The 26,333-nt window shown below is 42.1% G+C and overlaps 1 protein-coding gene across 4 annotated transcripts; it reads right to left on the reverse strand.

The window, feature by feature from the left end:
* Positions 1-52: 52 nt before the first annotated feature.
* Positions 53-26,333, reverse strand: swt1 (SWT1 RNA endoribonuclease homolog). 4 transcript variants are annotated; one of them, XM_087830741.1, is made up of 17 exons: positions 26,263-26,333; positions 25,812-25,884; positions 23,863-23,936; positions 23,080-23,737; positions 20,708-20,828; positions 20,077-20,178; positions 19,587-19,778; positions 18,817-18,910; positions 18,139-18,380; positions 17,737-17,885; positions 16,664-16,802; positions 14,392-14,531; positions 14,059-14,189; positions 13,598-13,744; positions 9,952-10,018; positions 9,769-9,836; positions 53-686 (listed from the first exon to the last, which is right to left on the reverse strand). In XM_087830741.1, exons 2-17 carry the CDS (start codon positions 25,878-25,880, stop codon positions 587-589), a joined length of 2,493 nt encoding a protein of 830 aa, XP_087686867.1. In that variant the 5' UTR covers positions 25,881-25,884; positions 26,263-26,333; the 3' UTR covers positions 53-586. The 4 variants fall into 4 exon arrangements, with proteins under 4 accessions (XP_087686867.1, XP_087686865.1, XP_087686866.1 ...); XM_087830739.1 differs by having other exon boundaries at positions 26,152-26,297; XM_087830740.1 differs by having other exon boundaries at positions 26,098-26,295.

The raw sequence follows: 26,333 nt of genomic DNA on the forward strand, positions 1-26,333 counted from the left end.
GCCAACAACAAGTTTAGATGTCAAAATGTTCAGTGCATTTTTTAGAGCCCAATCTCAGCATTCATAAGAAAAATAGTGTTTTATGGGCTCCAGCTTCATACTGAATGAGAGCGACATCGATGTGAGTTAAACAACGTCAACAGATTCTGTAAGAAGCTGTCAGGTAACCAGAAATGATTTAAAAACAAACCTAAATAAATGCAGGCCTTTAAATAACAAATGGTACATATTTTATTTTTATTAAAAAAATATTTCAAGTAAAAATTAAACAATAATATGCTTTTTTAAAATAAATTTAAAAATGTATAAACTAAATTTCACCACAGGACACAAATGCAAAGCTATTAGAGAATAATGAAATCTGTACTTGCTGGATTATACAAACCAGCTGTTACAGCATTAAACAAACCTTCGGAAAACAGCGTTATCTCTGTAACGTGAACTTTATGGAGAACAAAGGCAGAAACGGGTACAGCTCGAGCAGATGCGCCTTTAACTCGACAGCTTTGAGTTCAAGTTAAGAATCCGTCACGTCGAGGAATCAGTTTGGTTGATGAGCAACTTTCCTGACACTGGTACGACGGTGCTACGTGGGGAACGTCGTGTATTGACCTGCAGCTTGAACACAGTGTTCCAAGGCCTCTTGAAGCTCCATTAACTTGGTCCCTCCCACCCTGAGCTTCTCCCTGGGAATACGAGAAAACAGAGAAAGACATGAGTACACAGAAGGGAGTGGCATCAACCTCTCTCACACAGCTTTGCCTGTATGGTTTAATTAGATCCACTAATAGAGCCACTAAAGCGGACTTGTTTACTTTATAATCCAGAGGCACAAGAAAGTCTTACAGATATGAACCCTTTAACTAAACTTTCCTGTCGTTTGGCTTTTACACAAAGTACACGGAGACTGAAAGGCTGGGATGGAAAAACAGATTGATGAGTGAATTTGTGTTCAGTGTTGTGAAACTGGAGGATGTGCAGAACATCCACCAGGATCAGGCGACCCTGAATCCTCCCTTAGTTATGCTGCAACAGGTGGAGGCTGCTGGGGGATTCCCATGATGCACTGGGTGTTTCTTCTTCACTCACTATGTATTAACAGACCTCTCTGCACTGAATCATACTTGTTATTAACCTCTGTCTCTCTTCCACAGCCTGTCCTTTATCCTGTCTTCCTTCTCTCACACCAACCAATCACAGCAGATGGCCCCGCCCCTCCCTGAACCTGGTTGGAGGTTTCTTCCTGTTAAAAGGGAGTTTTTCCTTCCCACTGTCGCCAAAGTGCTGCTCATAGAGGGTCATATGATTGTTGGGTTTTTCTCTGTATGTATTATTGTAGGGTCTACCTTATAATATAAAGCGCCTGTATAAATAAAATTGAATTGAACATTTCAACAGAAAGTGTCAAACGTACGGCACTTCACACAGGAATGCACACTCCACCACTACACAGTGTTTAAGATGGGCTAAGCTTTACAGAAGGAAGCTTGTGTGTGACACTTTGTCTCTCAGGAGAGCTGCCACCCATCCCACTTTGGATGGAGCAGCTCTCATTTCTAGAAATCTTGCCAAATTTATTAAAACCCCCCAAAATGTGACTATCCAGAGCTGGGAGCAGGAAGCAGAGTTGCATCTTCAATGCCTCTCTGCAGCTTCCCTCCTCCTGTTATCCCGCTAAACCCATCCCCTTAGAGCAGGGGTGTCAAACTCAAATACACAGTGGGCCAAAATTCAAAACTGGAACAAAGTCGCGGGCTAACGTTAATATTTATTGAAAAAAAAAAATCTTCCTCTAGATATAATGAATCTTTTCTTATGGACTCAAACAAGTTTTGCTGAAAAACTGAATATGGAACAAACAAAGCTTAATACTAAACAATATATATATTAGCTGTATAATACCAGTAGGCCAGCTCCAATAGTAATTCAGTATGGCTTCGCGGGCCAAATGTAATTAGGCTGCGGGCCAAATTTGGCCCGCGGGCCAGAGTTTGACACCTATGCCTTAGAGACTGCGTCAGCTCTCAAAAAGACAAAAGAACAAACTAAAAACCAGCAACAAACGACTTAAACATAAAACCCTGAGAACCCCGCTCCAGAAATGTCTCTTAGTGTGCGACAAGGAGTTGAGAGTGGACACCGATCTAATGTCCAAAAAGCCTGTGGCTAATGAAATGTTTTAAGCCTGATCGTGTCAATGGGAATGGAGGTCAAGTTGAGATCTGGAAGATCGCAGCACTTTTCAAGAGAACTGCTCACAGGACAGCAAGAAATGAAAACCTGTTTCACTTAAAAAGACCTGGAAGCACAGTCGGGGATGGCGTTGCACCGTTCTTATCTGCGGCATAAATACGACCTTCATGGAAGAGTCATTGGGAAAAGTCTGTTCCTGTGACCTCCCCATAAAAATCTGCACTACAAGTCTGCAAACGAGCATCGAAACAAGCCTGTGGACTGATGAACTAAACAACAGGAGTTTCTAAGAGTAAAGACGTTGCAGCAAGTGGCACAGGGAACATTTCAGCGGTGAGATGAAGAATGGTTTGTAGGTAAACAACGATAGTTTAACACTTCTGATGACAACAATACGGATGATCCTACCAAACCTGATAATTCACAAGGTGTTATCTCTAGAAACAAAAGCTAAAGGTTTAGACACGTCCTCGCCGTCCACCAGCAGAACGTTTCATCATCATCAGGTGACGTCTTCAGTCTCAGCTGCAGGTTTCCAACCGTATAAACAGGACATTTGCACAATGACTGACACCAGCACCACTGAATGACCAATGGGCTGGGAGCTCAGTTCCTTGATTATTAATATGCAAATTGTCATGATCATTGATCAGCAACCATTGATCAATGGCCATGAGTACCATTCACGTTGCTCATTCAGTAGGTTAGTTTCAGTCTTTGCACTGCAGCCCTCCACCCCCCAAAAACCCCTAAATAACCCCACATAACCCGAAGGCACTCAAAACCTTTAAAAGCTGTGACAGTTACCTAACAGAGTGGTGCCGTGCACTCGCCACATGAGCTGCCCGAACGTTTGCTTAAGGCTTTTTCCTATTTGTAATTTTGAAACTGTGAAAGTTGAAGTTAGAAAGTCTTTCCTGAAATAATCAACACGTCGTCTTGAATTGATGCCTGAAAATGAAACCGAACATGGCACCGTGTGGATGAATCCAGACTTTTCTACACTAACAGTTTGATAACTGCACTTTGGATGTGCTGATCGCGCTCACAACAGACAATGCTGCTTCTGTGTACACGGCAGCTTCCAGAAGCTCTGGATTTCACTGGCAGCTATTTAAGCACGTTTCCCTCAGCTGAGCTAATTTTTTTGGTAACGCTACTACAGTACAGTACATCCAGGCAGTTGCAAACGCACGTAACGAGGGTTCGGCATGCACAGACATGCAAACTTGCTGCTGAAATCTTGGCAGCAGCTGCTTAGCAGCGGAGACGCTGAGGGAGCTTGTTGCTCGTTGGCCTTTTTTCTTTGTTTTCACTGGATGATTGTGCAACTGCAGGAAGGAGAGGAATCTGCTGACTGCTATCCATCCACTTCCCGTTCCTCACCCCAGGGTGCAGCTGTGTGTTTTTGGAGCCTGTGGAAATGGGTACAGGCTGCTCCCAGGATGTGCTGCTTGGTGGCAACTGGGCTGGTTTTGCATTCCAGAGTGCGCCATGGACAGACAAGCTTCCCTCAAAGTGTTTACACTGACAAACTACTGCGACACATTTGTCACGTAAAAGAGTGTCCAAGTGTCAGTGACGCACATCGACAGTGTGTACACGGGGAAGGGCTGCTGTGCTGCTGCTCTGTGTTACATAACAGCCTACATGTGTTTGACAGGTAGTTAATGCATGTCCCCGGGAGACACTAATGATTTGCACTCAACTGAAAATAGGACCACGTGATGATGTGCTGCATGGTGAGATGTTCTAAAGCAGAGCATCATGTGATTAGCAGGAGCAGAAAGCCTCCGATTGTATTCCCTCCCCTCTGATGGCGCCAAGAACATTTAGAATCTTGCATCTGAGCAAAAAGCATCACAACAGTAACAATAAAGACGAAAATGGTTGCATTTATATTAGGGCTGCCACAAACGATTATTTTGATAGTCGACTAGTCACCGATTATTTGACTAATCAGATCATCATCCATTGGACGCAAAACGTACAGCTTATTGCACCAGCAGCATCTGCTCTTATATAACTATTATTAGCTTACAGCTTTAAGTGTTTAAGGTATGTGCCAACTAAAAATAAAGACAAGATGATAGTTTATTAAATTTTAATGAAATTTGCAGATTGTTTCGGTGAAGTTTAATAAACTCCTTGCTATCTAAAATATAACAGGACACCGGAGTAAATTCTCGAGCATCTCACACTTCTGATAATCAGCTGTCTGCTTGACGTTTATTCAGCTGTGTAAAAACTATAACTTTAATCTCAGCCAAACCGATTTACTCAGGAACAAATAAAATACTAAAAAAAAGCCAAACAATAACATGTTTAAGTTATCTAAGTGACTTATATATGTTTAACCCGAGTAGCGAAAGAGGCGGTGGGTTTGAAAACATTAGCCTGGAGTCCGGTGTTCTCACGGCTCTAGTTAGCCTAGCCCCCGGCTAGCTATCGAGCTAGTGGCTAACAGACGTCTCCGAAAACGTCGGAGCGCTTTTGAAAATATGTGGTGTCTTGATAAACTGAGCAGATATTTGAGGTTTACACAGCTACATTCTCGCCTGAAAATATGTTAAACGTTTATTTTGTGACCCAGAAAGAATAATAAGAGTAATATTAAAACTAACTAGCTGCCGCCATTGTTGGAAACTGAGCTGGGCTGCGCTATGAATTCTGGGACACAGCTTCTTCTTCTTCGAGGTTTAACGGCAGCTGGCATCCTTGTACATGCAGTGCTGCCATCTTCTGTTTCAGTCCGTTATTACACTCTTAAATCCTACTACTTATTCCTGCGTCTTTTGTGATCTTACAAAGCTTCAAACGACGCGTCGACTATTAAATCAGTCGTCTACAATTTTGATAGCCGACGTAATCGTGACTAGTCGACTAATCGTGGCAGCCCTAATTTATATTCATGTTTCCCTTTTCCCTCACCGGTCCTGCCAATAAGCACAGAGAAATCTTTCTTTGTCACTGTGATGTGGACAAAGAATTCTAATTACTGATCAATAAGAAGATTTTTTAAAGTGTCCGATGAACATAAAGAGCAAGCGAAGGCGGTGCATTCAAATTAATGCAACACATGAAAACAAAGATTCATATTTCACTAACATTAGGCACGAGAGGGCGAAATAAAAGCTTCTATTACTGAAGGAGACCGATCTGCCTTATCAGACACAGAGCAGCACTCGAGTATAATGAACAGAAAATTAACTAACGTAACGCCCGAGGCTTTCTTGTGCTGAACGATGTGCTGTTCCCCACAGGCTTACGAAGCGGCAGAGCGGCGTTTCCCTCTGGATGCTCCGTGTGACCGAGTTACAGAAAACTAATGTGTAAATTTCATGACATGAGACGACGGCAGAAGGAGTCGCCGCTAAATCTGTCGAGTGAGTCAGCGTGTTATGCCAAAAACGATATGAAAGTTAAACATGGACGTGGCTAATGCGTGAACAAGCACTCGGTGATAACTGAGTCATTCGATTATCGGCTGCGGTAACCAACAGCCACGCTGCTCTGCACTAAAGCCATCGGGCATCAACCTGACGGCACGTCTGCGAGTGTGGTGTGGTGTCATCATCAGACTGATGACTCCATGAAAACAAAACAGATGTTTTCAAACAAAAGCAGAAACAGGGCTGTGTGGATTTGAATATTTCTTGGAGCTGAGTGGATTTTAACAGAAGGCAAACTGAGCTGAGTCGCAGGACATCACATTCATTCAGGGTGTTTCGGTCTTTTACCCAAAATAATCTGCCATTTTTACCTTCCTTGGTTAGCTTTAGGGATTAGAGATCTGATCTAGATTATCATATTAAAATGTGGGACACATCGTCAGTAGTGGACCTTGGATTCATTGGGTGTTTCGGCCATTATCACCAGACACCCTCATCCAAGGAGGCCCTGCCAGGGTTGATCAGAGTGTCACTGGTTTGTGTTAAGGCCCTGAGACAGCTGCATCAGTCAACTAGCACTCAAATGCTTCCTTATTGCATCCTCCCACGGTACCAGCAGCTCAAAATCTGCAAAAAAAATGCCTCTTTGTTCAAAATCTAGATGTCTTTTAGAAGCACATGTGACTGCCCACAAGCTCTGTGCTCGATTTGCACAATATCCTTTCTTACTAAACACACAATGGCGTTCCTATATCAAATAACAGAAAGCAGTACCAGGTGCTTCTATGTGCAGAGTAATAGACCTATCGCTGATTATTTTTAAATTTGTTTTATAGCATTATAAAAAGTATGTTATCGAGAACGATAAGCGACACAGAACACGTTTTATTTAACCTGACACAGTAAAATCTTATCAGCTGAAACCAGCGCCTCCCGAGGCCTTATATAACTCGTGACATAATACCACTGCGCTCAGCAAAGAAATCAAATATTTAACACTGCCGGCAACGCGCTCGCTAAGTGAAGTCCTAGATTGGTTCACGGCGAATGTAACAAATAAAACATTTAGGATCAAAACAAAGAGCCTGTCAGCGGTGATCTGTGGCGACAAAAGCCAGAACGATGCGACCGCAGAGCTCTTCTGGGAAGTGACACGGCACATGCTGCCTTTAAACACTAAATAAAACATCTGACTTCACGTGATTATTCCAGGCAAGAAAGTCACTGAAATACAGGAAAGTCATCTGATAATGCTCTCAGCTCTGATGACACAATAAGCAAGATCAAGCACAAAACGAGTCATTTTTCTCTCAACAGGTGATCCAGGAGGTTTTTTTCTTTTTTTAAGTGCCCTTTCTCACTGTCCCTCTGTTTTTCTGTTCCTTCATCTTTCTTTCTCCCTTTCCTGTCTCCTAGTCATGTCTGTCCCGTCTGTAACAACTGAAAATAAAATAAAATAAATAATAACAACAAAGGTCGATCAAATGGATCAATACGGCAAGGCCGTGATGATCCATTTGGTAAAGTAAATCCATTGGGTCTCCTTGTTGGTCTTCAGACAACAATTCTGACAGATAAAGAACCAAATGGGACAGAAAAAAAACCAAACAAAAAAACAAAACAAAACAAACAAAACAAACAAACAAACAAACAAAACAAAAAACCAAACAAACAAACAAAAAAACAAAAAACAAACAAAACAAAAAACCAAACAAAAAAACAAAAAAAACAAACAAAAAAACAAAACAAAAAAACCAAACAAACAAACAAACAAACAAACAAAAAACCCAAACAAAAAACAAAAAAAAAAACAAAAAAAAAAACAAAAAAAACCCAAACAAAAAAACCCCTGTGCATCTCGGCCACAAAAATTTTAGCACTTGTCCCAAAATCTCATCTTGAAAATTGATGATAGTGTCATAAATTGCAGGGACGAGGTAAAAAACTCGGGCGTGTGGTTCGACATGGTGCTCTCCTTTGAGTCTCATGTAAAAGAGATAACAAAGATTGAGGAACACAGCCAGAATCAGACGAATCCTTCAAGTAGCTCGGTGTCCACATCTCCTCAGACCTGACGTGGTCTGCCCACATTCAGGTCCAGACCAAAAAGGCAGCGCCTGTATCACCTACGACAACTGAGGAAGTTCAGGGTCTCTCCAGAGATCCTCAGGATTTTCTATACAGGCGCTGTGGAGAGCATCCTCACACAGAACATCACATCCTGGTTTGGGAACAGCTGTGTGAAGGACCAAAAAGCTCTTCAGAGAGTGATCTGTACAGCTGAACGCTGCTGCAGGATTGCTCTCCCCCCGCTTCAGGACACCTACACCGGGAGATGCCGGACTAGAGCAGCGCAGATACTGAAGGACCCGTCCCATCCTGGCAACAAACTGTTCCAACTCCTGCAATCTGGTAGAAGGTTCTGCATCATCCGGGCAAAGACAGAGAGACTCAAGAGGAGCTTCTATCCCCAAGCCATCCAGTCCCCTAAAGTATATATTATATATAAAAACTTCTTCCTCTCCCTCTCTCGCTCTCCGATCTCTGGCCTTCTAAAGGTTCCTAGAGCCAGAAAAAAAGACTATTGGAGAGCTTTTTCTTTTCGTGCCCGTTTCTATGGAACAACCTCCCTCAAGATGCTCTGTGGAGGTTTTTAAAACTAAGGTGAAGACACATTCGTTCACCCTATCCTACGTCTTAATTCTATGGCTTTTAGTTTTTAAATTTTTACTGTTTTTAACTTGTATTGTGTTTTTTACTTGTATTGCCATGTATCACTTTTATTTTATTTATCTCTTTAGTTTCAAATAGTTGTACAGCACTGTTTGAAAGCGCTTTATAAATAAAGTTATTATTATTATTATCTATATGAGGGGTACTCCAGGACTCGGTGCCGGTGTCCTGCAGCTTTTAGATGTGTCCTTGATCCAACACAGCTGATTTAAATGGCTAAATGACCTCATCAGCATGTCTTGAAGTTCTCTAGAGGCCTGGTAATGACACCGGCCCTCCCCTGATCTATGAAGTCATCCATGAATGTTCAATCGACTGAAGACAAACAAAATCAATCCTAATAACAGTGACGGCTGGAGTGATGTCACGATCTGAGAAACCTTTTGAGAGTTAGACAAAAAACTGACGGTTGAATACATAAAACTGTGGCTGTTTCCATGGCAGCTGACATCACAATGGACTGACGGGTGTAGTGATTCTGCTCGTTTCTGTGTGTGTGGCTGAGTTTTCACGTAAGATTAAAGTCTGTTTATTAAAACTTTAAAAATACAAGCAGAAGTTGAATAAAACCATCTGACATAGTGATAAAATAATGCACGTGTGTATAAGACACAAACAGGCCTCACAGCTTAAACACTCTCAACCACGTTGAAGGTTACAAGCAGACAAAAACGGTCCAAAATCTGTGACGTAATGATGACATTTATATCCTATAATATGTTCCCTTTATAACAGTTTATGACGGGTATTTAAGATTGAATGCGTAAATGCAAAGCTCATGTGTCACGTTACGCGATATAAAACGAGGGCAGAGGTTGCTCTGTGCGCAGCCCTTTGCTCAGCGCTTCATCAGGCTCCTTGAAAGTCCGACCTACTTCAAATTTACATCTCAACAGATAACAGTGAGATAGAGCTCAGGTTAAAATAAGCTCTTGAATCCAAAGGCAGCTTAATGAGGTGACACAAAACTCAATTCACTTGTGACCCTTCTTTTACTTTACGAGACTGTACAGCAGCACTGCTACATCTCCAAGATTCAAACAAAGCCGCCGGGTTACTAATCACTGATCTCCTGTTTAGGCTTCACCCTGTGAGACGCGTGTAGTTATGGCTCTGCAACTGACAAGGACACGCTAACTGCACCTATAAGCTAGCAGCTTAGTGGTTGCTAAGGTATGGCTAACAGGAAATATATTAACAATGAGTTGCACGACTGTTTGGAAATGTTGGCATGACACAGTCATTGTAACAGCTACTCGCCTGGACACGCTGCAACAGAGAGCGCAAGAATTTCGAGAACATGCTTGAATACGATACCTGGTAAGAAGGAAGTTATAGCTAATGGCACGCTCTGAGTATCACGCACATCACGCTTTTACCAAGCTCCAAAGCAGCCATTTAGATTTAACAATAAAAATACAGTTATGTTACATAGATGAATATTCCCTACCTGTAGTCCGGTTGTGAAAAACAGTCGAGCAGGCCTTTGGCGGTTAACCTGGAAGTCTCAGTTACTATCTGAAACAGAAAGCAGTTCATCTGAGCTAAAAGCAAACAGCACATTAAGAAGAGCTTAGCATGGCAAAGTCCAGTGCATCTAATTTTGTACCAATATTTGTCATACGCCACTGACATTGTTGGAGTTGATGATGCTGAGCAGTGTCTGGACTTCTTCTAAGCCGGGAGCTGATAACAAGACACTGAAAACAGAAAAGCACGATGTTAGAACTGATCTCCGTTACAAGAAAGTCCCACTGGGATCGATACATTTCAGCTTTGATTAGCCAGCTCAGGGTTGGGGCCCTGGAGTCTGTCCTCTAACACAGAGGCAGCAGCACTGTCACATCAACACATGCAGACGATTTAGTGTCACGAGTTAAGCGTCCATGCATTCACATGGCTGTGAAAGGAAACCACAGCACCCCTATTTCACGATGGCAGCCTATAAAGCAAACTCAGCAGTGAGTCCCTGGACCTGTACAGCGTGTTACATGATTTCAACAATATAATATCTGAATAAAGGCTAAATATCAAAAGGAAAAACAAACGCTCGGGTTCATGAACCATCACAAAGAGCCCCCCAGACACACTGTGTGCGCAACCCAAAGGCCCGGACACAGCGCTCGTCACCAAATATTTGGTAGATGGTTTTAACCGGTGTGTAATGTTCTTCTGCAATTGCACTAATTTGCTCAGATTAAAACTGTGCCAGACAAAATGCGTTTGCAGTTCCATGTTTTATCCGCGCATTCATCCACAACCGTGCATCTGCATAAAATGTGTGTCACTGTCATTAAGTGCATTACTCTGATGCATGGGGATAATGCAGAGCGAGAAACACGAAAAGAAAGAAGAAGAAGGAATGGCAGTAGAGCAACGAGGATGGAAGGATAGGAAATAGGAGAAAATGATAGGAAATGACAGCGTCCTAAATTATCCATATCTAGTGTCTGCAGAATGAGAAAAATGAAAAAGAGGAAGACGCGCGATAGCGTGCATGGAATGACTCATAGCTCTGCTCGAACACATGAAAATGAGCCCGGCTGTCTCCTAGGCAACCATGTTCGTGCAGCCCAATACACACATGCATGCGTACGGACCGGCGCAGATTTACAAACACACAGATTCCTGCTAATAATCCACCAGAATGCAAATCCTGCAGTGATTCACATTTATAATATTTGTCATGCTGGCAGACATCAGAGTCTTTAATCGTGACCTGACTCGACATGCTTCACACTAATGTGGAAATGCATTCACAGCAATATCACTCAGTGTGACACAAGTTCCCATTTTTGTTTCCAGCTTTTCGCTTGACTGAAAGCACTCGTGTTTTTCGGCCATTATGCATATTCTGGTATGTCCTTCTTAGATGTTTACAGACAGTATCCCATCTGATGGATTCACTGTGTGTTTACTTTACTATCTATTTAAAGTGGCTCTTATTAGCCTCGCACACACCCACGGGTACGCACGGACGCAGCAGCCGCAAACTCAAGAGAAAGCAGGATTATCAGAGTCTTCGAAAAGGACGCCGCTGTGGCGCAACGTGTCAGGAGGCTTTTGTACAGACAATATTATCTGCAGCTTCACCAGATCATATGTTAGATGTGATGTAATATCTGGTAACAAAGTCCCACCATTCAAAAACAATAAAAACAGACGAGCTCGGAGGGTTAAATGGTTTGAGGGGCTTTCAGGATATCACACTGTGAGAAATTTCACATACTTTAAAACAACAACAGATTGTTTTATGTCACCACAAACGCTGTGTCACTACCAGAGCAAAAGCTTTTCTACACTGTTTTTGTAACTCAGAGTTAGGGATGGGTATCGAAAACAGGTTCTTGTTGAGAACCGGTTCCCACTGTTTCAATTCCTTGGAATTGTTTGCCATTTTTGCAAACGATTCCCTTATCGATTCCAGTCGCCCCGAATGACGTCACCACGTTGCGGAGCGTCATTTACCTGGCAGGAAACACGGCGACTAAGCCGCTCAAACGCTCAAAAGTTTGGTTATACTTCACGAGAACGGATGACAACAGGGCAACTTGCAATACTTGCAAACTAGATATTTCATTTAAGGGAGGAAACACTACGAATATGCAAAAGCATTTGCTCACAAAACACGCGATGACCTTAAATGAATGTCGTGTTTTTAATTCCGCTCCGGACTCGTGAATCTCAACCCAGCAGCAGCGGTAACGTTTGCACGTCCTCTCCTGTTAATGCGGCAGGTAAATAATCAACTAACAGTGCAGATTATGTTAGCGCGATCTGCCTTATTACAAACCTGCCATTACTGTGCGTTTAGGTGACCATGATGAGAGAGACAGAGTCTGGCTCAGATGCTGGCAGTTCTCGCTGCAGTCTACCGTTAGCGTCTCCTTTCAGGCAGGATAGACGAATGTCACCGAGCAGTGACTCAGTTTGTGGTCAAAGGCTTGCAGCCGTTTGCCACAGCAGATGATTTTCAGTAAGTGAATGTGTTTAATTGTAGGCAGGGACATTACTGGATATTCTTGTGTAATTGCTACAGAATAATTTATGTTACACTTTGTTATTGCTACAGAAGAAGATTTATTTTATTATTTTACATTTACAATTTTTTTTCCTGGGGACCCTGTGACACCCCATTGAAGAGCCGTAGGCTGGATCTCTTAAGATCTCACTGTTGGGTTTGTAAGGCCATGTTACTCCTAAATTTCTATCTTGTTCGAAGAGAAGATATAAAACAAAGTTCTAAGCTAATCGACCTTAGTGTTCTCCTTTTTTAAAAAGAGTCGATAAAGAATCGAAAACGGAATCAGAATTGTGAAAATCTTATCAATACCCATCCCTACTCAGAGTGTATCTGACACCAGGCTGAACATCAGGAGACGCCTCGTCCTTTGGATGGCAGCGGTTTATTGTTACCTTCCCTTAAAGACACCCAAATGTCACACTGAATGCTGTACGGGAAATAGATAACAAATAATTGTCACTTTTTGTGTCCCGCGCACAGAAGCGAGGTGGGATTAACGAGGTCGACGCCGAGCTACGATTCACAACTCTGGGAAATGGAAGCGGTCAAATGGAAATCGGCGATTCTTAACTTTGTTATGTCTGCAAGCTCTTCCTACTGCACAACGTGAAAAAGCGCTGTTGTTGAATTTTCCGAGTGAAACCGAGTGAATGGAAAACAAATGAAAAGCACGTGACTGCAGCCGCATCGCTGCAGACGACTGTGATGATTCGTGTTATGTAAACGTGAGAACGAACCAAAGACTGACTCGGGTCTTTCCCAGTGTGATAACAACACGCTTCTTACATGTGAACGTATCACACGCTGACAATGCAGGCACAAGAAGTGCATTCTAGACATTTTTCCTACCAGAAACTTCCCGCTACACTGAAGCACAGACTGCTGCGTCATGGGAAAGGTGATAAGGCGAAGCTACAAGGTCACGGAGATTACAGCCTGCGCTACGGTGCCGAATGAAGCCCGAGAGCAATGACAGCATAAAACACACGCGCACAGAAAGGGGAGGGATGGCCGTTTAAAGGACTTCTTCGAAAAGCTACTTGTTGAGGCGAAGGTGAGACACGCCTGTGAAAGCATAAGGAAAGCGTGACAGGTTAAGCAAGATCACGCTCCTCTGTGGAGGTTACTGAAGGACACGGATCCAGATGTACCTATGAGATTTGTGAAACGGCGACTGTGACGCACACACTCCTAAAATCTAATGAAGCAACAGGAAGAGGCCTCCAGCGGTATTTTTTTAACTGACATGACATACCTGCTGAAAGCTTGGAGCAGCTGCGAGACCATGGAGGACAGTTTGTGCAAGCAGGCCAAGGCGTCCTGTGGTGGTGGAGCAGCTCCCTCTGGCTGAAGGCACTGCCTGGTGTGAGGGTCAAAGCCCAGAGCTTTGAACACCTCCAAGCTAAAACAAAACAGAGCAAAAGATTTCAGGGGGTCAGCGGAACGGAAAGAAAAACAAGACACGCTTCAAAATAAACTCCAAAGCGTGTTTTTGTCCTGGCAAATGATTTCACGTCACTATTTTGTAATTCCTCCACAACTGGAACCACTTGGCTCTTATACCATCATCATAGTACGGTGCTGCAGCAGAAGACGCTAACTTCTGAACTGATGCTGACATAGTTATTTAAATAAATCCAAGCATATGTGCTAGTAAGTAATCCTAATATGGCACCTGCAGTATAATCCCAACACTCCAATAACAAACACGCCCACCTTAGTTGACACACGTGAGACCAGATCCTCTCAAAGACGGCCCACACTTCCTGGTGAGAGTCTCCGCTATCGTCATCGTCATTCATGACAACGTCGCCGGTGGGAGATTCTCCCCCCGTAGGAAGGTTTGGCTGAGAAACAATACGAAAAATATGTTTCAAAACAAACAAAAAAACTCAAATTGCTAAGTTTAATAAGAAAATGGGTAATGTTTAGCTCGTTATCAGACTTTAAAAATATTTCCCTTACAATATACGTGACACAAACAGACACAACAACCACGATACAACATACACAAAAACCCATTAAGTCTTCAAATGCACTCGAGCTGACCTGAGGTCGTAGCTTGTTCAAAATGTCGTCCAGTACAGCGACGGCTCGTGGAACGCGCTTTGATCTACTCGAAAAAGCGTCCACAAGCTCTTTGGCATCTTGAACGGCCTCTGAGATGGCTTCACGCTCCACCGTTTCACCTGAGAAAACACACACATGCAGTCAGTCTGCCCATCAGCTGACTGCACATAAAGGTTAATCTCACCTAACTAAAATGTGCTAAATGAATGAAGCTGAATGAACTCTGTTTTACATCACGTAACAAAAACTGAACTATTATGAAAGTGAGCTCTGCTGCAGAGCTGCTGCGCTCCTGTTATAGTCAGGTGGAAACCTATAGAAGCGCAGACTGACAGGGAGCTTGCATGTGCACATACTGTGCAAGAAAACATACATCCACACATAGATGAAGGTTTACAGCACATCAACATTTTACACAATAAACACATTATTTTCTATAAATATGAAGGTCAGAGACTAGGCTGCCCTCTCTGCAGAGCGTCGCCTCCATCCTCAAAGACCCCACACACCCCCAACACGGACTGTTCACACTTCTGCCCTCCAGACGAAGGTTTGAAACCCAGAACGTCCCGGCTCAACAGCTCCTTCTTCCCCCCTGCTGTCAGACTCCTGAACAGCTGACCTACCTCAACGGCAATTTGCATGTCAGACACTTTGCACATTAAGCTCCTTGTACATCCATCTACATCAACATCTCCACACTTGTCTTCCCTGACTTATTTTGTACTTATTTATTTATCTTCCATTATTTTTTATCCTTATTTTTTATCTTTATTTATCTTGTTCTTTTAAAAATCCTTTACCTAACTTGGCATTTGTGTATGGACAGCAAAGGAAGAATTCAATCACACAGAAATGCTATTTCTTCTGTACGTATGACAATAAACACTTTGAATCTTGAAGAGTATGTTTTCATATATTTGCATTCTTTACAGTAACAGCTACACATCTATCAGGATGCTTATCCTCCCATTTCCAGCTGTAACAGTGAGAATATTGTTACCTTACAGATGTCTATGAAGACAGTCTGTCCTCACAAACACAGCTATTTTTAAAAAACAAACATCTAATCACCATAATGCTTTCCATAACTCGTACCCTAAACCTGACAACAACCCAATTGTAACCCTGACACTAAAACCACATTTTGGGGACCAGGATTTTGTTCCCCATGACAGCTGTTGGTCCCCTCAAGTATACTAAACTTCCAATTTTTGGTCCCCACAAAGATATGAATACACGCTCACAGGCACACACACACCCCCACAGCCTTCTTAGGGGATACCAGAAAATCACACGCAGTACTTTTCCACTCCCAGATTTGTTCTTAGCCTCAGATACAGTCCATCCAGCCTTCCCTTCCTCCTTCTGCTCGCCTTTCTCTCAGCTTCCTGGCACAGAGCCAGGCTGCGTGGTACCAAGAAATCAAGCATGTGAACCAAGGATACACAAACACGCACAAAAACACGCAGCAAGGACAAAACCACACTGTTTAATCTATTAACATTCTTGCCTGGATTAAAAATGATTGGGCAGCTAAACACAGGTGGACGCAGAGCATGAGAAACAGACACACACACACACACACACACACAGCACTGTAAGAATACACAAAGGGGATCCAGCAGTAAGACGTGCTGCAGTGGGCGACTCAGCGTCTTCCTGACCCACATTTCTGTCTCCTACTTTAGCAAATGACCTGATTCTGCACGCAGTTCTTTAGGGTTCTAGCACAGTGCAGGGCGGACAACATCACACCCCCACGGTGGAAGGCTTACATTCGAGGGATGACTCAGTGTTTCACCAACGCTCTCTGCCACGGTGCAGGGAAAGCACCGTTTTCTATACAAATAATTCAGCGTATCAGAAATTGGACATTTTATCGCCTAATAATGTAACTTTCTGCATAACTGACTATCAGAAGCTTCAGTTTATAACATTGAAATGACTACAGAGCTACAAAAATTATACAGTATTTGCCTTTATACACATTAAATTCTGCTGTTTACTCTCAGGGGAATATGGACACAAGCTCCTAGGAAACTGTCGTCATCATGCTTTCATCTAGAACGTCTGACTCTATCAAGCCTGCGAGATCCAAGAAACAGACGTGATGTCCTTCACAACGATGCTGCCTGTTAAATCTTCAAATCACCAAAGACTCCAAAATAAGGCTAATAACAGACTCGCTATTTGTAACCACCGAGTACATAAGAGTATATTTTCTATATTTTCCTATATTTGTGCTTACCTGAGTTGAAAAATTTGATGAGCTTTAAAACAGTTTGCTCCTTCTTCCGATGGATAAGGTGGCCAAAAACAGCAATCCAGTGCTTTTTTATACACTGTAAGACATCCTGAAGTGTCCACGGTGGCTTTAAATAAACGATCTGTTAATGCAAAGAATGATATCATGAACCAATTACTTACATTACAGTTTTATTTACAGAATGAACATGTCACTTATGAGGAGCTCATCAATCACCGTACCCATGCTCTTGTATCTAAAGTAACTTCTTATATTATAACAGCATATTGATACAACCTAACATTTAACTAATGAACCTGTTTTTAGTGTCAGTGATGTGAAATTCAATTAATGTGCAATCTCGGCTACTTCAATATAAATGGTTAACAAGACAATATATTACTCCATCAAAAATGCATCATTTTAACTCAAACATCCCAGACACCTGTATTAAGTGTGGAGTGGACAGGGGCGCTTTATTTCACTGTATATGGGAGTGTCCACATGTGAAAATCTTTTGGGAAAAGGTATTAAATCTGTTGAGTCAAATTATTGGTGATGTGATTCCACTTCATCCTAAAATATGTATTTTAAATATATACCCGAATAATTTTGTACCTGCTGCAAACAATAGAGCTCTGTTAACGATTGGACTTTTGGAAGCCAAGCGCTGTGTTGCTATGTGCTGGAAAAATCAAAAAATATGTGGACCATCTCAATGGCTTAATGGACTGACATCTATACTATCTATGGAGAAAATAACTTATACATTAAGAAATAAACTGGACAAGTTTTAGGCTATATGGTCAAAATTCTACAACTTTCTGGAGAACTGCAACGTGCACACTGTGGACTTAACAGCCTGAAACTAACTTGATTTGTATATCTGTCCTTCCCTTTTGTTATGGTTTGCTTTGTTTTTGTTTCTATTATTATGTTGTTTCTGTTGTTGTTGTGGTTTTTATTTATTTATTTATTTTTGCTCACAGTGCACCATGTAAAACCGGTTAAAACCAATAAATAAATGTTTAAAAAAAAAAAAGTGATGTGAAATTCCCCATATTTATTTATTTTACCTCAAGCCAGAGGTCATCGTAAGCAGCCTTCATCTCCACTTGCAAAACTTCAGACAGCACCTCCCTCAGACAGTCTTCTAATGCAGAAATGCATCCGCTGAGGTCCCTCACTGTCCTCTCCTCGTCTCCTTCACTGAGCTGCTTGCTGCCTGTGATCAGTTACATACGAGTATTTTAAATGTTTGAGTGATTTCAGGCAGTAGATACAGAGCACATACGAGTAAATGACTAGAAATGAACATCTGTAATACTAACTCTGTGCACTTCTTGTGTACAGTTAATATAGGAAGGGAGGGAAGGAAAACAGGAAGTGCATGTGTTGCGGGGGATTCCTAGTGCATAGATGGTATGTGCCATTAACTACTGCATGATGATGAAGCAGCACATTAACCTCCAGCTCACCTTTGTGTAGGACTCCCACATAAAAGTCTGCTTTCTTTTGACCGTGTGGCTGAACCGGTGGGCACCTCGTGCTCAGCGTTGGCGATAAGACCTGAGGGTTATTGCGCGGTGGCACAGAAGCCTGAATGTCTCCAGTGATCTGAAGGCCATGTCTGGATCTCCCAACCTCTTCCTCCAAGTCAGTCTTGCAGAGTGCCTTCACCCCACTCAGGAGGGCTTTACTGCACAGATTCTTATCATTGCTGACGACAGAATAGAAGCATGTTTTTAATCAGGGGGCAGTGATAAAGCATTAAGACGATTTATTTTCACAGACATCCACACTCATCAATTCACTGTGCGACACTGAAACGCTGTCTGCACGCTAATTTGATTTAGCAAAACAACCGATGACTACAGCAGGAAACAGCTCAGTGAAATAGGTCAAAATGATGAAAACAAAACAAAATAGCTGCGTCATAAAATCGGAGCCAATAAGTTGCTAAACTAAACTCACATTCCCGTGCTCAGCGCATCTATTCTTTGCCAATAGCTGTCTGGCCCTCGCTTTCTTTCTCTCATCCCAACTGGAACTATCTGGCTGGACCCACTCACAGTCACATGCATGTGCATTATCAGCAGAGGACACACTCTGCAGCAGCAGCAGTTTACTGTAGGGGGGGAGGAGGGATAACTCACGTGCATAAGGTGAGAGCACACTCTGGGAACAGCCTCTGGTACTGCAGGCAGCACTGCAGCACTCTGTCATCGTTATTCTCAGCAGTCAGACCGTCTGCACACAAGGGGAGACAGACAGGAACATGACATCAAAAAACAAAAGAACACAGCGTGTCTTTCCTCTGTTAAAGACCAGGAAGACTCAACAATGAAAACACAAGATGGAGATTTCATGCCTGTTTTAAAAGAGATATTGAAGGCATAGAGGCTCCAAAATAAACCCAAAATATTTCTTCCTCATCTACTTTGTCAGATCTTGTTTAAAATGTAACAAAATATCAACACAGCAATGAATGCACGGATACAATGTGCCCTTGAGATATTTATTGTATATTATGGTGACTAATTTCTTGAGAAAGAGTTCAGCGTTAGTGCCACCTAGTGTCTGTGCAGAGGAGTCAAGCAATGACAAAATACAGTCCCGACCAAAAGTTTCAGACCACTTGAAAAATGGCAAAAAATCCTATTTTGCATGGTTGGATGTTAACAAGGTTCCAAGTGGAGTTTCATCACGCAACAAGAAGAAATTAGGGCATGTGGAAAACATCTCAGGTGGGATCTGCTTGTCATCCTGGTAACGTTCCTTTGTAATGGATAGAACATGTGCTCGCTGTTATTGAGGGTGACGGTGACATTTATTTTTTTATCAAGTCAACAATTCACCCAACAGCCTATCAGGCAGCTCTCACATGGGCTAATGGTTGTGTAATAGAGACAAAGTTCCCACTCACTGCTGCTCTCTGCGGCCTGCTGCATAGATTGGCCCCACAGGCGAGGTTCCCGGCTCTTCAAACACTTGTAAATGTAAGAGATGGCCGGAGTCGCCAGGTGGGCCACGGAGCCTGACAGGCCTCTTCCCATTTTTAGGGAGTCCATCTCCTGAAGCACCACCCAGGGGATGACGATAATGGGGAAGCCCAGGCCTAACAGAACATGAAGTAAACACAGAGCAAGCAGACAGTACTGATTAGTTTATCCATAAAAATACAATCTGACAATGTGGAAGTGATCATAACGGTTTTTTAAATTAAAAATTTATCTTCAGTTCTCTTGTAACTGTATTGATTTTCAAGATAAAAGGCTAAATACACTGCTTGAAGATAACTTAAGCATTTAACTCATGACTGAAAAAACCTTAACAACATGAAATGTTATAAATCATTCTACAAAACACCGTTAATATTAGTTACTGCTTTAATAGCAAATTATAGCGTGAAACACCTCCGAGGCCGTGACAGCGGATCTTTTTCACATAATCCAGGTGACTGAGGAGAATGTTTGTGTCGAGAACAAGGATCAGGTCCTGCTGAGACGACTTTTTGCCTGTGAAGAAAAAAAACATTGGATTGAATTCAGTAATTTCTTGCTTATTTCTAAATGATCAAAACAATAAATAAAATAACACAAAAAATAATATTACTTTCCACATAATTGTTTTGTGGAAACTCGATTTCAGAAACTACTTGAGACTAACTTGAGCTGAGCATCTCAGTTGTCTTATCAGATATCCATTTTGTTAGATTAATAACTAAAACCATAAGTCAGAGGTTAAAAAATATATATCAGATGCTTATATTGTGTCACACAAGGATTAATTAAAAAAAGTCAAATTATGGATCAAGTTACGAGTGGGTTAGATGTGTTAAATTGCTTCTGCCACAAGTTGAAAGTTTGGGTCATTATTTCAATTTTGTCACTTACAGATGTTTGAATTAGTGAGTTGAAAGTTGACATACTTGACTTGAAATTTTGAAACAATAACCAAAAACTCCTCAAAGTGTGATTTAAAATTGAACACATGACGAGTGTACAAAATTGGGACGTCTTTAGGAAAGAGACGACGCTTACGTACCTGCAGGTCCTTCTTCGGGATAATCTATGTCCATAGCGGTGAGTTCCCCATAGCTCTTCAAGACATTCACCTCCAATCTCTTCTCAGAGCGGGCAAGATGAAGCTCTTCAACCACTTGCATCTGTGGAAAAACCATCCATTTAAAAACAAACATCTATACTTCAGCTCTTTCTTACGGTTTTAAATGAGTGATCCCAAAAGGTTGATTCTGTTCATCTGGACAATATGAACTGAAACCACCCACTGAACGATTGTTCATTCAGTGGGCTGGTTTATTGTGGAAATGTACTGTTTATAAGGTTGGGAAAACCTGCAGTCAGCTGAGACTGAAGAAGTCACTTGGATGAGTGATGAAACGTTTCTCCCATTGAAGACGCTAGGTCCAGATGACTGAGCATGGATCAACATTAAATGAGTGATGTTACCTGGTCAGCGTTGGTATCAGGTGTCTGCAGGAGCTGCCCATACCCAGAAGGCCTGGCATCAAATTTTAACCTTGGTTTAAGATCTGAACAACTTCGGGTTCGTTGCATAGCTAGAATTAATCGTTAAGAACTTCCGGTTCTTAACGGCAGGCTTTGTTTTGTTTTGTTTTTTCCGTGCATGGTTTAAACGACCCCTAGGCTAATCTTCTTATAATAGTGCAGACTGCTTTTAAATATGGAAACGGGGGTAGTCACAAAAAGTAAGAGAGTCACAACTCCGACAGATGAGGAAACAGAAAAGCCACGTGGATTGGAGCTACTCTCCTGACCTAAGGTTAGCCACGGAGGGCATGGATACAGCTGAGCCCACCCTCCCGAATATCCTGAAAGAGCTACGCGACTTCAGAAAAGACAACAACCAACAACAGGCGGATATTAAACGTGAGTTAAGAGGAGTTGATGCTTGAGTGGAAGAGGGACGAATCAAAGAGACTGAGACGGCGCTACAGGCGGCATCGTCATTAAATAAGAGACGGACCGTCAAGCTAGCCTAGAAGCAGCGCGCAGAGACAACCTTTGGATATATGGAATATGTGAAGATTAAGAAAGGGCCGACATAATTACATTTTTGGACAATTAATTGAAAAACACGCTGGGCTTTCCCAGTGACCAGACAGCACGTTGCGCTTTGACCGCGAAAAGCCCCGATCCATTGTGACGTTTGGGGACTCCCACACGAAAGAAGATGTTCTTCGGAGCGCATGGCAGAAGAAGGAGGTGCTCTATGAAGGGTACGATTTTTGCGGACCACTACTACCCTAATGAGGTCTTCAAAAGACGCAACGAATATCACCGCGCGAAAACCCACAGCAACCCGACAGCAGGAAGAGATTCAGTTGCCGTCCGCTTGGCGCACGGCGCGGTCACCAAGCCGGAGTGACGCCTGATCATACACAAGAAAGCCAACGCATCCAACGCGCTGACGACTGAAGAGTTAAGATTGTTTTACAAATCTGATATTACATCATGGTTATGGTCACATTACTTAGTAGAGTCGTTAACTCGGTTTCTTACTTCTCTTTTTTCTCTCTCTTTGTAATAACTGTGGAGTTTTTTTTTTAAATATATAACTATGTTCAAAAATTAGATCCCGAGTCAGGATGTTAGACAAACTTGTTAGGGTGTAGACATTTACTAGGGCCCTCCCTCAGCAAAGAGGGGGAGGCTTACCCCCTACTGGGACCTGGCCAACACAAGGTCAGGCAGGGCTCGTTTCTTCTTGGAAGAACTATTTTTGTTTTTATTTTATTTTTCCTAATCTCTGTTTTTATTCAATGTTTGAGTTCATTATTTTTTCTGAGAGAGAGAAACTGTCCATGCACAAGTTTAAAGAAAAGTATTTAGCACATTTTCACCATACGATCATGCAGGACATTAAGATGGTCTCATTTAATGTAAAAGGGACCTCAAGTCCGGTTAAAGAAGTAAGATATTATCGCAAATAAAACGTGCAGCATCAGAACATAAGAAGCTGAAAAGAATGGGTTACAAAAGGGCATACTACTCGTCTTCTAAAAATGGGCGGATGAGGGGAGTTGTGATATTAACATCACAAAAAGTACAGTTTGAGTACATTTCTGAGGCCTATTAAGAAGGGAGGCATATAGTAATCTCAGGGAAGATCAACAGTGTAGTGATAAGCATTTGTAATGTCTGCTCCTCTTCTTATATATAGAGCCATTTGCACAATGGTTAAGACAAAGTATTAAAGGTATTCATATAAGTGGAGAAGACCACAAAGTGGCCCTATATGCAGATGATGTCTTGGTGTATTTATATCTGAGCCTAATAAAAAATGCTAATGGTTCTCGATAATGTGCCAGGATTTATTTGCTTTGGAGTTGATGATGACTGAACTTTACCACGGGACACTGATGTGAAATTTACCTTTGAGCTGCTTTCCGAGGCACTGTGTTTGGCTGAAGTGGAAGACTTCTTTAAGATGGAGGCAGAAGATGTGTTTGCATCATCTTTATAGAAACTTCTTTGGGGCTTTAACTCCTTTTTTTCATGCTTTTGACACATCTCTATAGCGGAGGTGGAGGAGGTAGGTTTGCTGGTCTTGATATACCTGCTGTGATTTCCAGTCCTCGGTGGGTCCTCAGTTCTGCAGTTCCTCTTCTGCACATCCTGCCTTGGTTCTTTCACTTCAGCAGAAACTAAACTGGGACCCACTCGAGGCTTGTTTAATTTGGACTGGCTCCTCTGGGAAGACCTTTCATCGAACCCACCTTTAGACTTCGTTTCTGTTCTCTGAGGGACTGCACCTGCTCGGAGTTTTGAGTATCCTCTTTCCACAATGTCGCTTCCAGTGACAGTTTTATCTTTCCCTGAAACATAATTCTTTGCTTTACTGGAGCAATGATCCCGATGGAATGCCACAAAGTCTGGTTTGGATTTTGCATATTGTCTGTCCTTATTAACGGGTTTCTGCTCTGTTGCTTGTGTTTTTGCCAATCTGTAGACAGGTTTTTTGATCTGCCGGGTGCTTTGGGAGTCATCTTTAACAGAAGAAGAAACGGATTTTTCCTTGTCCTTTTTACAGCTAGATTTTGAAGAATAAAAAGAAACAATGCTGTAAGAACATTTTTTAAAATAATATAAAAACACGATTAATTTCAAGTTAAAAAATGCAGAAATAAATAAATGGTTATGTAAATTCCATCAAACCTTTTCTGACTCTTTAAAACTTCTTTCCTCTTGGCGGTTTTGTAACTGTTGCTTGCATATTGTCCTCTGGATATCTGATAACATAAAAAACATGAAACATTTTGTGAAATGCAACAATTAAGGCAGACTACAGCTGAAATAAAAGCAATTTAAAAAACTGCATTTTTTCTTGATATTTTTTACATGAGGGACTTCTTGTTTTTAGGAAAACTTTGTAATATTCCAGTGCCCTGTCACTCCTATTCTGAACGTTTTTGTCATGGTAGTGCTTAGTTATGCCGCACATGTCGAAACCAATTTTGTCTCCAAACTGCTCAACCTGAGCCGTTTCTCTGATATACTCTTCCCAATTCTTATCCCTTCCGATGAAAATCTTAGGAACCTTTAACTCTGGCACCTCCAGCCACGCCTCCTGTCTTGTCCGAATGCCACTGGGAATTGGGATGCAGTTTTTGTTGCCCTAAACCAAACCCAAACACCCACTATCTTCATGCTGCCTCCCCTCACCAGCTGGAAGCTCCAGGGCCAAAGTTGGAACAACAAATTCTCCCAGATTACAAGATGGCTCTGCCCCATCGTCCTACTTCCTCAAGGTCACCTGCATCTGCTTCAGGATTGTTGACTTTTGCTTAAAACTAGGTGAAAGGGCACTCTCTCTTTCTCGAGTTGAATACATGATCCACACACATACACATGTACTCAGACATGTTCTCAAACTGCTCTCCCATCAGGAGCTCAGTCTGGGTGAATTCCATCCTACCTCTCTGTGACCTGTCTTACCAACCTAATGTTTGTGCAACGCATGTACGGTCAGGAGGGGTCCTATTTCACAGCATGTACGTGTAACATTCTTAGTGACAATTAAACGGCTCAATCAAACAATCACTGTATCCAAACCACACGTCACAGCAGTTCTCTCATCATCTTGTAAACCTTCCCTTTCAGTCTTGTTGCTATACTTCTGTCAAAAATCATCCCTGACACTCATCTCCACTCACAAAAGTGAAGCCATTCCTCTGTTTCAGAGACTGAGAGAGAGCCATTCATGCCTTCATTTCATCTCACCTTGACTTTTGTAATAGTCTTTACTCTGGCGTCTGTCATCAGGGTTAGATCAAATGCTCTAGCTGTCCCAAGGTCCAGATTAAAGCACAGAGGAGATCGAGCCTTTGCTGTGACTGCTCCTGAACTGTGGAACAAACTGCCCCTCACATCAGGACCTCCCCAACATTGGATACTTTCAAAACGCTTTAAAAACCCACTTTTATTCCTTGGCTTTTAAATCAAAATGAGTTTGGACTACTTTTATTTATCTTATTTCTTACTCAAACTTACTCTCCTAACTTACTCTCTCTGCACTTTCTCTTCACCTCTCTTGTGCGTTATCCCTCAATTTGGATGGTTAACCCAGGCATGTAAACTCATCCAGCTTCACTCTTACATCCCTCTCACTAACACACACGTATTGTGGAAAATATATTTTTATATAACAGGGCTTTTATTAGTGACATATTAACCTAGAAGCCATTGAAGTGCAAAGCTTAGGGCCTTAGAAGAAACGTTCTGCTTGTAACTTGCATATGTGCCTGCTCAGCAAAGGTTAGTACAGTATGTACTCGGGATGTGCCACAGATGAGTATGAAGAGAAACACCTGCAGTGTAAGACAGCTGAGACAGCTCTTTAAGTCTTACAGAAGCTTGTCAATAAAAGAAGTGTATCTAACTGTCACTAACTGCAACTGATGCGTGTTATGATATCTGCTTATGAAGGGGCTAAACCCTGATATACAAAAACATTATGCTGTGTGCTTCCTAGTTGAGATCTATGCAGAAGATGACACTGTATACATCTCCCACGCGTGTGTTCAATAAATCATTGTTGTGACTGGACAGTATTCATGTCATGTAGCAGCAAAGTCAACAACAGTACACAAACGCTGTAACCTTACCCTCTCGTCTTCTTCACTTGAGGACGAAGACGATTTCTTGTGCTTTCTCTTTTTGGCCTTTTTAGGCATTTTCCTGTGAAGGCAATTAAAGAGGAAATAACGTTTTCGGTGAATATAAACACAAAAATCAAGCTTGATTTAAACCAACACGTCACCCTGACATAAAACGAAACTAAACTAAAAGACGCATTTTAATCTCTTAAACGCGTCCTAATACTATAAAATATTGCCGAGATAAGCCGAGTGTTAAACTCGTAACTCACAGCAGTCTAAAGTTAAATGTTACCGTTAGCTCGTTTAATCTCGGACACGAAGAAGAAGCAGCAAACCGCAGCCGTACACGCTACATGTCGTCCTTACTGTCTGAAGAGGTCGCTTTCTTTGTTTCAGGGACATAAAGTAAGTCAAATGTGAGCAAACGTCACATTCCTACACAGCTCGGTTTCCCTACCCCAGAGCCGACTGTTTTCCAAAACATCCGCAGCGCTTCCGGCTTTTCTTCTTCTACTTTTTCTCAGTTGC

This window comes from Neolamprologus brichardi, chromosome 17, assembly GCF_056152115.1.
Source record: "Neolamprologus brichardi isolate AB-2024 chromosome 17, ASM5615211v1, whole genome shotgun sequence".
In the NCBI taxonomy this organism is placed as follows: domain Eukaryota; kingdom Metazoa; phylum Chordata; class Actinopteri; order Cichliformes; family Cichlidae; genus Neolamprologus; species Neolamprologus brichardi.